At 36.7% G+C, this 14669-nt stretch overlaps 1 protein-coding gene across 4 annotated transcripts in view; it reads right to left on the minus strand.

The window, feature by feature from the left end:
* ZNF521 (zinc finger protein 521) overlaps positions 1-14669 on the minus strand; it is a 275007-nt gene that overhangs the window by 26943 nt on the left and 233395 nt on the right. For all 4 annotated transcript variants that reach the window (XM_012641756.1, XM_012641760.1, XM_012641758.1 and 1 more), the window contains one exon: positions 2206-2337. In XM_012641756.1, coding sequence (XP_012497210.1) covers positions 2206-2337 — 132 coding nt within the window. The remainder of the gene's footprint in view (positions 1-2205; positions 2338-14669) is intronic.

Here is a 14669-nt window from a genome sequence, read left to right on the forward strand (position 1 = left end):
GGGTATGACTTACTGCCTGAGACGTGGGGAGAGCTGAGTCACATTTGCTCATGGTTGGGTCTCTGGCTTTTGTTAAGATGCACTCTACCAAGCACCTAATTCAGCCCAAACAGCTCCAAAGTAAAGGTTTATGGAGGCCCTGCTCCCTATAAATCTTTTAAAAATAAAGCTGAAAATTGTCAAATGCACAGCTCTGTCTCAACAGAAATGACTCCTATTTCTCAGCAACCCACAGGTTAAGAAATCATAGATGCCAAAACCCTGTTTATTGTGTTTGCCTAAAGTTATAGCTAGCAAACAGTTCTCTATTTAAATGTGTTAATGCTAAAAATCATATCCCACAGCTATTCTGGGGCACTGTCTATAAATGTGAAACAGAACGGCAGGTAAATTCTCTTTGGATACTTTAAGATCAACTCAGCCTACACACTGAATGCAAGGGTTTCAATAATATAAACATGTTCAATTTTAATGACTACAAAACAAGGCCCTAAGACTGTGTAACAGTTTACCTAGGAGACATACTATTAATAATTAAATTGTATATGCCAGAGGCAGTGTTTGGGTTGGCAGAACTGACTTCTGATGGATGCCTGGTGCACTGTGACCTAAAAAAGTTTGCATCTACAATATTAATCTGTATAGGCAGGGAAAGGATTTATTAAAGATGTTGGCATTTGACTTTGACTCCACTCTAATCATTAAAATTATTCTAATTGCCAGCCAACCTAAAATATTAGAATATTGTTCTTATGAGTCATACATTTTAATCACATTTCTCATTACCTTAAAAAACTGCTCAGATTTCCTTTCCCACCTAACATGCTTTATATTGGAAGAGTTTTTTTTTAATTGTTATTTCTAAATTACTTCAAGATACCCTAAACAATTCAGGTCTGTCTGCACACAAAATGCAGACTGTGCATGATTAATGCATTTTTTCTCTTTACCCACATCAACAAGAAGAAATGAGGTTTTTATACAGATTTGCAACTAATCTCCATAGAACTTAATATATTTTATGAGGCTTCTGGCTACAACATGAAAGAACTATTTTATTAGGGGTCTTAACCATGAGGGGACCTATGACCTAGTCCTCCTTTATGAAGACTTATAAAGAACCCAGACTCTTGGCATCTTAAGATATATACTACTGATGGCAAAAACATAACAATATATTTTTAAAAATATAAATTTGGAAGAATAAAAAGAGTTCTGAAAGAAGAATGGAGAGTGGGTGATGGAATTATTGAATGCATAATTTGAAACAGGCAGATGTGGAAGGCAAAGCCATCAGCACACTCAGGTACTGTTTGTGCTAGCTGTGCAATGAACACGGCCCCTCTCTTTTTATTTTATTACAGAATAGAAATCTATAGGCTGAAAGCAGTGAAGGTAAATAATCAATGCTCAAAATTTTGCTCTGCAAACAAAGAAGTCGATTTTGAGAGAAGGATGTATATAAGCCTTCACAAATAAAGGGTGGGAATATATATATATATATATATCCCCACCCCCCTCCCCCTCACCAACAAATGAAGGGAAACATAGCCTTGGCTTGGTGACTGAGTCCAAGACCTATGCAAAATAATCACAAAGGATTTTCCAAAACTCTAATGCTGTAACACTTAATAAAAGTTTCTTCTAAAAAGTGTAAATTTATATCAACTTCTACTTTAAAAATCCAATTTCATAGGAAATAAATGCCTCATCTAATCTGTTTCCTAGTTCAGAAGAATTTGGGGAGAGCTTTCATAATATCTTTTTATTTCTTGTGGAGAATGTTATGAAATTCTCCATGTTTAAGTAGCAGACACGTGCTGACAACCCGGCTGAACTTTTAGTTGAATGTTTTGTGATTAAAAAGCAGCTTTGTGCAGGCAGCCTTAGCCTTGGTAACCTTTTAACACTGAGAGGAAAAAAGTGAACACAACATGGATGTCGTTTTCCAAATGGAAAAGTGCAAACTTCTGAGAGAACTTGAAATGCCATTTGTTCATCCTGACAGTTAACCTTCCTGCCCATTTGAGCCTTGAAAGTGGGCTGCAATCAATAATGCTAATAAGCAGAAATCAAACATCTTCCCCCCAAATTGAACTGAAGTCATATCTGTAAAAGGCCATAGCAGTGGGAAGTGTGCTTTGGTAGGAAAGACATGATGTGGCCATGAAACTCTCCAGAGTTTTCCAGAAATGATCTTCCTACCTGTAAAGCAGACCGGACACTTGAAAGTGCCTCCCATCCCTTCGAAGCTGTGCTCTATCAGGTGGCACTGGAGTTTGGCAGGGGAGTCGAAGGTCTGGCTGCAGAGTTTGCATTCATGGTTCAGTCCTTCGTCTGTCAGGGAACATACATTAATAGAAATGGTGAAACCTGGGGTATCTTTAATAGACTAGTGAGTTAACCATAATCGCATACATTAAACTATTTCCATCACCTAATATAAGTATGTGGTTATATGATTTCTGGTTATTTCACATTATTTATGAGTTTCTATCAATTTAAAACATTTCTAGAATTTAAAATCCTAAGATAATCAGAAGTCAGATTTTTATCTCAGGGCTAATGCATCTTATCAAGCTTTCAAAGTATAATTGGTATATCAATAATGAAGCAGCTCCTTTTGTCTAATTATCGTGATTTTGTAGGCTCTGTATTTCCAAAGTGCTAAAATAAAGGACCCATAGAAGTGGATAGCTTCTTCCTCAGGGCCTCTCCTCTGGTTTATCTAGAAGGTTCTAGAAGTTTCTAAGTTGAACTATAAGGTTTTCAGTGGTATTTCAATCAACACAAACTTTCTTTTCATTTTCAAGAATTTCTGCCAATTGTGAAATATTATTAATGATTGTCATACCTTGTAAGTGCTCTTTGCTCTGCTTTGCACTCCTTGTCCCCCATATTTTCCCAGTTCCCAGTTTGTCGCTCCCTTAACTTTGTAAGGCAGTTTCAATTTTACCCCCAGATCCAGACTTTGCCTGTGTTTCTCCAAAGCATTTTTATGACCTCTGGGCTCACTTTTGACTAGTCTTGAATTTTTCTTTGATATCTTAGGAACAAAATGGTAGAAAACTATTTTGATGTAATAACATTGCTATATAAAGTGAAGTCTGTTATAGATAAAAACTGTTATTTTGATGTTGCTTTTTTTTCCTCATAAAATGTTTATGAAATTTAAGATTTAAGGCTTATCCTAACTCATTTCAATGTGCAATTGTAAGAAATGAAATATAAGAACACTAACACTTGCAACCTAGCTGTTTACTGTGTTTCAGACACTGTTGTTCCAACTGCTTATCGATATGAACTCATTTAAGCACACTAAAACCCTAGGAGGAGAACTACTATTAGTCCCATTTTACAGACGAGAAAAATGAGGCCCAGAGAATTTAAGTAACTTTTCTCAGAGTCACAGGGGCTCATAATTGGAGAAGCCTGAACTTGCACCCAGGCAGTCTGGGTTCAGGGTCCATGATCTTAACAGACACACTGAGGCCTATGGTCTATACCCGCTAGTCCCAAGACTATTATTAAGAGGTGCAGACTGCACTCTATCGTGGCTTGTTATCAAGTTATACTTTCATGTTCTCTGATTTGCAATTATTAAAAATGCTACTAAGGAATGCTATCAGACATCTTATGTCTGGGGAATGAAAGACATAGTCACACTATGGGGTTAACAAGTCTATACTCCAAAGCTATATTCTTTCATTCAAAGACAACATGCATGTGTAAGTCCTTCACCAGTTGATAGTGCTGGCAATTCAAAGGCCCAATTACAAAGTGAGTTATTATTAGCTAACTAAGAGTAAAATCACTCTATTTGTATTCCTAATCTTTCTTCTTACACAAGTATGAGTCTTTAGAAGCAGAGGATTGGAATTTGTAAAAAGAGAAGCAAAGCACTAATTAAGCCACCCAGTACTGTCTACATTTCACAAGAGATAAAAACCTACTCTGTATTTGGGTGGCACAGTAAATTCCTTGATTTATAATTATGTAAGAGGGAGTTTAATTGTGCATACTGACATGACAAGGGGTTATACAAAAAGCTTTAGGGATTATATAAGATCAAGGGTTTTTCATCTGTTTCTTTTTTTTTTTTTTAATTCTAAAGCCACCAAAAAATTTCCAAATTTTAGACATTAAGAAATATAAGAAACACTATGTACTACAGGGAATTTGATCAGCAGGTTAATCATCAGAAATACTTGCCAAATTTAAGAGTCTTCTATTTCCTCAATGCTACATATCTTTATTTTGAATAGTACAAAGGTAACTAAGGGTTTTCAACTCCTTTTAAAATGATATCTGTTTTGCACAAGAACCAAGATATGGTCTATGGATGTAAGTTGGTGTACATTTGTTACAGAATTTTTAAACTTGTCATAGTTGTGAAGTAACATGTATAGACCTGGTGGGCTTTCTTGGGGATAATGACTGACTGTCACATGAACATAAAGTGACTCATACAAGTTAGAATGTTCTTTAATGGGATGTTATCTTTCTTGACTATGAGTATTTTGTTTGGAAAAATAAGAGAGGGAAAAATAAATAAGATATATGGGTATGAGTGCAAGGAAAATACACTTACCCATTTTTATTTATTTCCAAAGCAAAGAAAAAAAACGTTGCATCCTCCAAATGTTAAATAATCCAAATTTGGTCAAGTACAAAGCAGTGACACACAGTCGTAAAGGTATTTATGCATCATTAGTACAGATTTATTTTTTACGTATTCTACCCTTTATTTGTGAAGGCACTAAGTGACAGCAATGATAACAAGAGCATCCAGCATCTTCAGAACTCTTTTTACAGCTTAAAAGCACATTGTAATGTTGAAAAAATGTTGGAAGTTCTACCTGCCTTTTATTTGTAAGTGACACAGTGAGGTCTTTTCCAATAAACTGACCTTCTAGTTATTTGAGTAGGAGAGAAAAAATATCTGAATTGTTACACAGCAAATGATAAGATAAGCAAAAGTCGATATGTTCTAAGGCAGACAGTGAACCCACCCATTTCTCTCGTCTTTGTTCACTTCTCTGTTCCCTTTTCCCATCCTCACACTTGCTTATTAAACCTCAAGGTCACATGGATAATGAGAAAGAGAGACAGAGGAATCAAAAACATTTTTACGACTGGGTAATATAATTTGGTTTGTAATTTTTTAAAGTCGAAGGGAGGGCATAGATAGTAATGGAAAATTAATAAAACTTATTTATAATAAGAATTTCAAAAGTTTATGCTCATTCAGAGTCTTTGTTTAACTCCATTCTCATATATTCTAGATTCACCTTTATGTGGCTAAGAGTGGCATCTTATTTTTCAAAGAATTTCTGAAAACCTTCAGTACTGGGAGGATCTGGCTGAGTTAAGCACCATTTCTTTTCAAAACTGAGCTTCTCTCCTTTCTTCTCCCTACCTGCTGTAAGGTAGAATAGTGGAGGGTAACTGTTATTTTAATTTAAAGCCGGTGTTCTGGATGTGACACTTTCAACACCTCCGATTTCAGGTGAACCTAAGGCTTAGGTTCAGGATTTTGCCCATGAAGCCACAACCTGCACCTTGCTTTTCTCCCCCTCTTCTTCCTAAAGGTGCCAAAAAGCTTAAAAAATTCAATCAAAATAACCATTTCTGCTCTCTGGAAAGGTAGCAGCTGACAGTAATTGGATAATACAGCCTGACTCATTTATTAAAAAGAGATTCAGAGTCAATTGATTTAATAACCATTACAATATTCCATTAAGGATATAATAGGCTAGTACAGCCCTATTTTTTAATTAAGAATTATAGATGGGATCTTCGGATGAAACTTCTAGATTTTTCTCCTTCTTTTTGCTTATCTATATTCTCCAGATTTTCTACAATGAGTGCAATTTGTCTTTGTAGGTTACTTTGAAATTAAAAGAGAGAGAGAGAAAAAGCCCTATTAATAAAGATTGATTACAACACTGAAATTCTGATAGCCAGAAAGTTAGATGGGAAATGCACAATAATACAAAGTATAGGAAAACTCCAATTTTGCACATTAGACTTAAAAGTGTTCTAGCCAAATATGTGAGAACAGAAATTAGCACAAGGAAAGGGAAAACAGAGTGCAAATTAATCACTTGAATGAAAATATGGAGCTTTCAGTATAAGCCTGTACCTTTCCAGAACACACAGAATACCCCACTCTGTTGGATACCGAGGGTGTGTACACATGCCCAGCAATGTGGGTCCAATGTCAGAGTGGAACCCTCCCCACCAAAAACATGCTGGAGGCCAGCAACTTCCTGCCCTGGTCACCCACTGCAAGGCATGACCAAAGGTGGTTTGAGCATAACTGAGAAATAATTTCCCATGTATAGAAATTTCAGCTAAAATAATTATTTCCATTTGTTAATCTTTATTTAAGTGTGAACATAAATGTAAACAGGAATCAAGTCTACATAAAAGAGACTGATGCTAATGTAAATATTTACTCCAATATTAAACGTTTCAAAGGAGAGAGTCTGCATACATAATTGGAGTACAACCTCACTGACTTAGTGGGAAACGTGATAATCATTTACAAAATTTTGTGCTCTAAGAAAACAACCTGCTTGTCCAAAACTACTTCCAAGGCAAATGATAACTTCTATCCCTCCAATTTGTAAAACCTGGACTTAACACAAGTATTCATCAGCCAGTTTTATAACAGAAGAAATATTAGTTACCTTTCGGATACTCAAGAACAATTTTGAGTTATGAGCTCCTATGTGGCAACTGTTAGTTTAACACAAGACACTGACATTTCAATATAAACTTTAAACAACAGAAACCCTTTAAGCAGCCTCCAGACTGTGTGTCCCATGTTTATACTCCTTTTCCTTCAATAAAAACAAAAATCTAGAGCAGCTACAAGCAAATGTGCAGTGGTTGACTTACATGCAGCTGTTATCCCAGGAATCACCGGGGGCCTCCTTACATCGTCTGATCAACACTACAGCCATTACTGAGGACCAATTTGTAACGGTTTATAAGTAGAGCTCCTTCTCCCATTTACCCTGGAGACTGGCCAGAAGGGTCCTGCGGCCTCTTCCACTGCATAAATCTATAGGCTGAAGTCCACGGATATAAACCCCTCCTGGTACATCATCATGTGGCAGGGGCCATACTTAAAAGCTCTGATCTGAGTGGGAGTAAACTCTGCCCTCGCAATCCAGACAGAGGAATCAAATGCCCCGCAGTTGTAATTTTTCCACTTCGAATGTGTGTGCCACTATATCCTTATATATATATTTTTAAATCCAAGAAAATGATGCCCTAAACCAATTCCCACCGCCTCCCCCCCACCCTTTACTTTGCTTTTCCTCTTCCCCGGGTTAATTTCCAAGCACACATTTATAAGCCACGGGTCTGAGGAGTAACAAAGAAAAGCCGTACATGACAAAACTCACCCCTCGGCTACGTTGGCTCACCCTAGAAACCTGGAGTAGAAAAATAGGCAGACTGTACTGTAATTTGCCAAGCACACAGACATCACATTCTTTCTAGGTCCATAGCACTCGGCCACGATAATTTGTTGTATTGTACACTGCACATATTTCACAACTGTAACGGAAACACGTGGCGGTGCTAATTTGGCAATGGAGAATATTACTTAGGCTTCGAAGTCTGCCAGCAGATTAGTCATTAAGCCCCCAAAGTAAGGCAGAACTTGAGAGTACTAAATATTGTGTGAACTTTTTTTTTTTTTTATACCAGTTTTAAAAGTTCTGCCCTTATTCTCTTGAACAATTCAACACGAAAATGAATGTTGCCTGAAGACAGACACTTGCACCTTCTCGGAGTTTTCTTACTGGTGATATGGGAATGTCTGCCACTGTCAGGAATTCTATGTCACATGAGACGGCGACATGAGATACGGGCACCAGACTCTGACAATAAGAGGGAAAGGGTGCTGGGAACATGGGGAAGGGGGACAGGTTTCTGGCCTTTGCTTCTCCAGGCACAAAACGCCTAATCTCAACAAAGCCAAATGATACACATCCTGGGTGCCTTGGCTAGACTTACTACAAGTTGCAAGCTTACATTTAACTCAGTTACTGCCTGGTTTTGGCCAATAGTCTAAAGGTTACAATGCTTTTGGACTTTAGAAGCAAAGCTACTGATATTGACACTGTTATTTCCTGTCTTGAACTTCTCACTCTCAGCAGGGCTGGAGCAGGAAATGATTCAACTGGGGGAGGCTGCATGGTACCCAGCAGATTTTAAAAGCCCAGGGGCTGCCTAGAGCCCCATAAACATCAGCAGCTTGGAAACTAGCAGGAGGTCCAGGTGGGTAGGGATAGGAGAGGCAGGCAGTGGGATTTTAGATGCTCTGAGATGCAATATCGTCTAATTCCTTGGCTATTATCATAGGTTGTGTGAAGTACTTATTAGAATATTTTCATGTAGGAGAAAATATGGGACTGTTGTTCAAACAATAAACAATAAACCAAACAACCCACCAAAAAGGTGGCTTCCCTCAAGCTGCGGGGACTCAGCAGTGACATTTTGGTACAAGTGGGGGACAGGGATAAGCACATAGACTAAGATACCTTTCAAAGCTGATCAGTATATTGATACCTCTAGTTCTTTCTTTGCTTTCCCATTTTCCAAATCTAAACATGGACCCCACAGCTGAAGTCTCAGAGAAAACATAGTGCCAGCAAACATCTTTAAAGGTAAAAATTTTGCCCTTGAATGTTTTCATTAAAAGCAAACAAACATCAGTGTTTGGTAGGGCACTGATAAAATCACTTTCAGTCCTCCCCTCCCCATCCCAAGAAAAAACATTTGTAACCAAGAAAAGAAGAAAGTAGTACATATTTCTTAGTAAATGTACCATTAGCCCTAAAAAAGGCAAGAGTGGGGTTAAGGGTGGGAGTGAGGATTGAGACCAACTAAGTCTGAAATACATCCTCCAGGTCTAGAAATTAGAGTTGCTTTAAAAAAAATTAGCTTCTTGTATAACGCTTTGACTTCAGTATATGCCACTGTGTCCCACTGAAAAGCATCCAGTTTACTTAAATAGGTGATTTTCCCCCTTGTTTATACTCACTTGAATAGAAGAAAGTAAAGTTTTTTCTTTCAAAAATTTTTTACCACCTCATCTTTGGTGCTGTTCTGTTCTCTGTCTTAACAGAAAGTTTGTGAGCACATGAAGACGAGTATAAAACATTTACTTCCATTTCACATAACCGATTAGATGAACGACATGATTAGAAATAGCATGTTTTCAATTCAGCAATGCATTTCAGCTTTTTCCTTGCTTATAAAGAGTGGTGGGTGACAGCCTGGGACATCTTAATACCAAGAGAGTGTTGAGATCTAAGTTTGGGGTTGTTCACCAATTCTTGCTATAGTGCAAGTTTCAAATGGACAAAGGTATTTATCTGTTATGTTCATTGATATATTCCAAGAACCTAGAACAGGGCATGGCTCATAGCTGGGACTCAATAAATATCTACTGAATTTATAGGAAATACATACTTAGCTAATCCTACATCTAATTTCATCAGAATAAAATGCCAAGAGACTGACAATAAAAAAAAATATTTATTGTTTGTCAATTGAGTTTCAAAAGTTTGCTCCATCCTCTTGCGCATTAAACCCTGTGCATATAACGTAGTGGGCGAGCTAAATATACCTTACGGTGCTTGGCTTCATTCTTCCCTGAAATTAGATTAAAATGCTCTGACAAATAAAGCATTAACAAAGTAGCTGCCTAATTTGCCAATTTATCTCTGGCAAGAAACTGATGAGTCAAAACTCATTCCTTATTTCAGGAATAAAAATATTATTATGTATTTTATATCTGAAATACAAAAAAAGTACCGTATGAAAGAAGGGGTAATTGCCTTTTAGTTGTCCCAAGTCATATGGAAGTCTCTACATCATATATCCGTGATCTATAAACAATTTTTCTTAGTAGTTTCTATTCTTACATTACAAAGCTCCATCATTTTAAGTAATTGGCTAAGTCAGATATATGCATTTGTTACACTCTTTGCTTAAAATTTCTCTTGTTTGATATCAAATACCTACTATTAATGCCCTCACATCTGGGACTTCTGGCACTGGTTGAAGTACAGATATATTTACCTTTGAGTACTGCACACACAAAAAACCCCCACAAATTAGTACAATCGAAAGAGAATAGTTCATGTAGCATAAACTAAATGTAACCTGCTTTAAAGTTAAATCTATTGGGAAAACATCTTTGAGAAGTGAGCCTGTGCAACAGTCAATATTAATTCCGCACAGCAGTGGGCCAGCACCACCAGCATGTAGTGGACATAGCGCTCATCGGGCATGTTTTCCTGTTGCTGTACTGAGTTTAAGGCAAGGGTCAGGGCCTTTGCTTTTCTTTTCTTTTTTTAATCTTCTTCTTGGCATAAAGCCATTAGTTATCTGAAGGAGAAAGTCTCCAAACACTGCAAAGCTGTTTATCCTTGCTAGGAAGCATGGCTTGCTACTGCTGATGATTTAAAAGAAAGAAAAAAAATACAAATCAAACAAACAAAAGAAATGGAATGAGGTTCAACGGCTTCTGTAAATGTTATGGATCTCATGGACCATGGGGTTCTGAGTGCCCACAGGTTTAAGACAAGCAGCTAGTTGGGCATTTTTGAAGCTAATTATCTTTCTAAGAAACTATATTATTGATTACTTATTGCAAAGATGACAACTTCTCTCCTAAATTGTGGTGTTTAGAATCAGAGTTCACCACAAAAGCACAAGTCATATCTGCAATGGCACATGAGGATACCAAGGGGGCCCAGAATCGCTCCAATTTCCAAGGGACTTTATCTTTCTCCTTTTCACTTTCTGGCAATACTAGGAAAGCCATTAAGCAGCAATGTGAAAAGCACAATACTGCACGTTATTTGCAAATGAGTCACATTTTTATTGTTCTATTCGTGTGACCTTAGAAACTTGGCCTTGAAGATTAGGGAAAAAAAAAGGTAATGGCACAATAAATGCAATAAGATTTCTAAAAACAGTTTATTGGAAATGTGCTGTGAAACTTGAATTCTTCCAATCAAACGATGCCACCCCTTAGAGAAATTTTCTTGTGCATTATTAAAGTGATATACTGCAGTACTAGTTAGAGCTCCATAACCTTTAAATTGCCTGATTGTAATTAAGGCCACTAGTTTTATTTAGGAAGGTTCAAGGAGGCTCAATTTAAGTTGGCTTAACTAGTGTGAATTTAATGTCATGCTGCCAGAAGGCAGAAGAGCACCCTGGCCTGGCTGTTCTGTGGCACAGGCAGCTGTGGGGTCATGTATTCTAAATTAAGCCCAGATTTAAAGAAACTACAGATATCAGTAAATAGCTGGATGTGTGTAAATACACATTCCCATGTTTGCATATGTAACATCATTCATTCAGTCAGTCGTTCAATATACTGGCAATTTACCAATTTGGGAATATAATACGTGTATCTGATTATTTATAGAGTGGATGGAAGGGGTTTATAGTTGTTCTTAAGGGTATGATGATCACTTTCGCAGAAAGGCAGGGCTTAAGGCAATGTCCGATCAGCATTAATGATTTAAAATGAAATGTGCATGTAACGAAGTTGTAAAGGCCCGAATCTTATTATAAATAAATTCTAAGAAGGAAAATTTATAGTTACGAATATGAGGAAGAAAGAAAGGCTGTTCTCTGGACAGGGAATTCACCAAAGGGAATTCTGAGAACAATACAGAAACTTCGTTGAAAGGACAGCAAATCAAGGGGTGGAACAAAAGATGAGAGAAAATGAAGGGACTCAAAGCCCAGACTCAAAGAAGCAAAGGGTAGCAACAGAGAGAAAGCACTTAAGGACTTGACCCATGTTCAAAATTTGACTGGATGTGAGCTCAAAAACATTCATCTCTGGATGGAATGCTGGCAATTTTCTGTAGCTCCAAAAGCAATAATGATAAATGAATTTCTTTACAGCCAAGTGGCTCAAGCAGCCAACTACGTTACCACTATATAATTAATAACAATAAGCAATTAAAGAGAACAGCAGGTTACAACTATAAGGTGTCAAAATATATTAGCAATGGAAAATACTGCAACAATACACTTAAAAGAAAAAGAAACGTACAGCATGTGAATCCATGTACGGCACCTTCTTCCAGACTATATTTTGGATAAAGCTTTTAGGCTTGAAGACAAATAGAGGATGACATAAAACTACTATGAAGTGATTAACATCCCTCCAAAAACAAATAACATTCCCAATGCTCAGGGAAATCAGAAATGTGATATGGGAAACATGATTGTGAAGGCACAGGAGAGTTGGCTGACCACTCTTCGGCATTATCCTTTTACTAAAAAATATTCTAATAAATATCTCACAACACTGTGTTTGTTGGCTGCATTCTTTTTAAAGATCTCAGAACATTTTGCTTTTTTTTGTAGAATGGAGAAGTGATAAACTAGGACGATGTAGGAAAAAAGAAAGGGTTGACATTATATATTAGGCTAAACTCTGGAGCATCAGATAAAGGTTAGAAAAAGCTTTGGGGATGATCTAACTGTTTAAAAGTTGAGAAAATTGAGAGCAGAGATACTATAATAACTAACATGCCCAGGACTGAAAAGTGTTATGGTCACGGCCAGCACCAGAATTCAGGCTTCATAAATTCAAGACTGTCCTGTCCCATTCGACCCTCACTTGAAAATAATATGTCCTCCCTCTTCAGTTCAATAATTTGTCAATTAAACAAAAGATATTGTTTTCTAGATCTCTTATACTTTATTTTTAATTATCATGGGTACATAATAGTTGTATATCTTTATAAGGTACATGTGATGTTTTAATACAGGCATTCAATGTGAATTGATCAAATCAGGGTATCCATCACCTCAGGCATTTAACATTTCTTTGTGTTAGGAACATTCCAATTCAACTCTTCTAGTTATTTTAAAGTATACCCTAATTTACTGTTGATTATAGTCACTTTGTTGTGTTATCAAATATTGTTCATTCTATCAAATTATATTTTTGCACCCATTAATCAGCCCCACTTTACCCCCCACTCCCCACTACTCTTCCCAGCCTATAGAGTAACCGTCATTCTACTCCAGATCTCTTGTTGCACTAAAAGAAACATTCCTGATTATACAGCTTGTGGCGTAGTGGCTACTGTTGTTTTCTGTCCATGGCAATAACTCAATGAGTTAGTTAAATGGTCACTTGAAACCCTGTGGAGGCTGGCCTTGAGCGCTCCTTTGTGGAATTATAATTATTCAGAAACAAAGACTGATTTCTTACTTCTAGTCTGCCTATAACTAACTATACTTCTTTAAGTACCTGGATCATTCCCTGATTTGGTATTAAATTGAGTGTTTGGGAAGAAATTTAGAATGCAGAATCCAAAGTGTGTGGCTTACTAAAAAGGTAACCCCATATTCATGTACTGAAAATAGGTTAGCTCAATATGTTCCCAACCTACTTCTCTCTCTTGGGCAACATTCTGGATATACCAGCACATTTAGACACTATATGCTGAAGCCAAGATGTTACTGGCATACCAATGAACCACACTCATTTCTCCTTTCTTCTGTTGTTTCCTGTCAGTCAAGAGCTACCTAAGTGACAAGAGTTGTCATCCACTGCAGTGAGAAGAGAGAAAGAGGAAAGAAAGAAAAAAAGAAGGAAGGGAGGGAGGGAGAGAGGGAGAAAGGACAAAAGATTCATGTTGTAACAAAGATTTCTGTCTCATTTTTACTTCGTTTTGAAATATGGTGAAGAAGTAGATGTCTCTAAGTACTTTTGCTATGTCAGAAACCAAAGGTAAAGAGTATGAAATAGAGCCTAACTAAAACCATGGATCAGTTAGTAAGTATACCTGTTAAATGAAGAACAAGACATAACAATTATGGAGAGCTCTTTCTCAGATAATAATTCCTTATGTTACCTTTTGTAAAGCTATTCAATATTTCTAAGACTATAATGCCAAATTATAAAGATGTTTGGGGCACAATAAATTTCTAATCCCCTATGTTTATGATAATTTTTCTAAAACCTGAACCAGCTCATTCAAGGTTTGTTTAAAAAATGTAAATACTGCATACTGTGTCAGTATAAAGAAAGCTGATAATGACTCTCCTAATACAAAAGGAAATCTACTGAAATAATGTCACTAAAATATCTATCAATGGCCTTAAAACTATATATTTAAAGGCTCTTCTTTGCCTTGCATGATATGTGATTCAATCAGCATAGAATTCCAGTGCTGTCTTAAACAACCTAAGTAGAAATCAGATACCTACAACTATAAAGTTTATTTCCTTTCTGAAAGCAAGTCTTATTTAGCTCACTTAACCAGTTTCATTCTTGGTAAAGAAAAACATAAAAGTCTAGGAAAAAAAGCTAACTGTAGTGATGTCTTGGCTTGTAAAAAGCAGTAGCAATAATTGTTTTCTTGAAGACAGAGATTAGCACGAAAATTTTTTATTTGGACAATCAGGAGAAGAGTGAATACTTTTATATGATTTTGTAGAATTGTAATAATTGGATAAAGTAGGAGACATATGGTCTGAGCCGAAGCAGCAATGAATGTTCTCTTATCTTTGAATATTAGAGGACAAACAGCTCAGAAATTATTAATAAAAACAAGAGTAGGTAAATATAGACTGGCATTGCATAAATGTGCAGAAAA

Source organism: Propithecus coquereli, unplaced genomic scaffold (genome assembly GCF_000956105.1).
Source record: "Propithecus coquereli isolate 6110/MARCELLA unplaced genomic scaffold, Pcoq_1.0 Scaffold17, whole genome shotgun sequence".
In the NCBI taxonomy this organism is placed as follows: domain Eukaryota; kingdom Metazoa; phylum Chordata; class Mammalia; order Primates; family Indriidae; genus Propithecus; species Propithecus coquereli.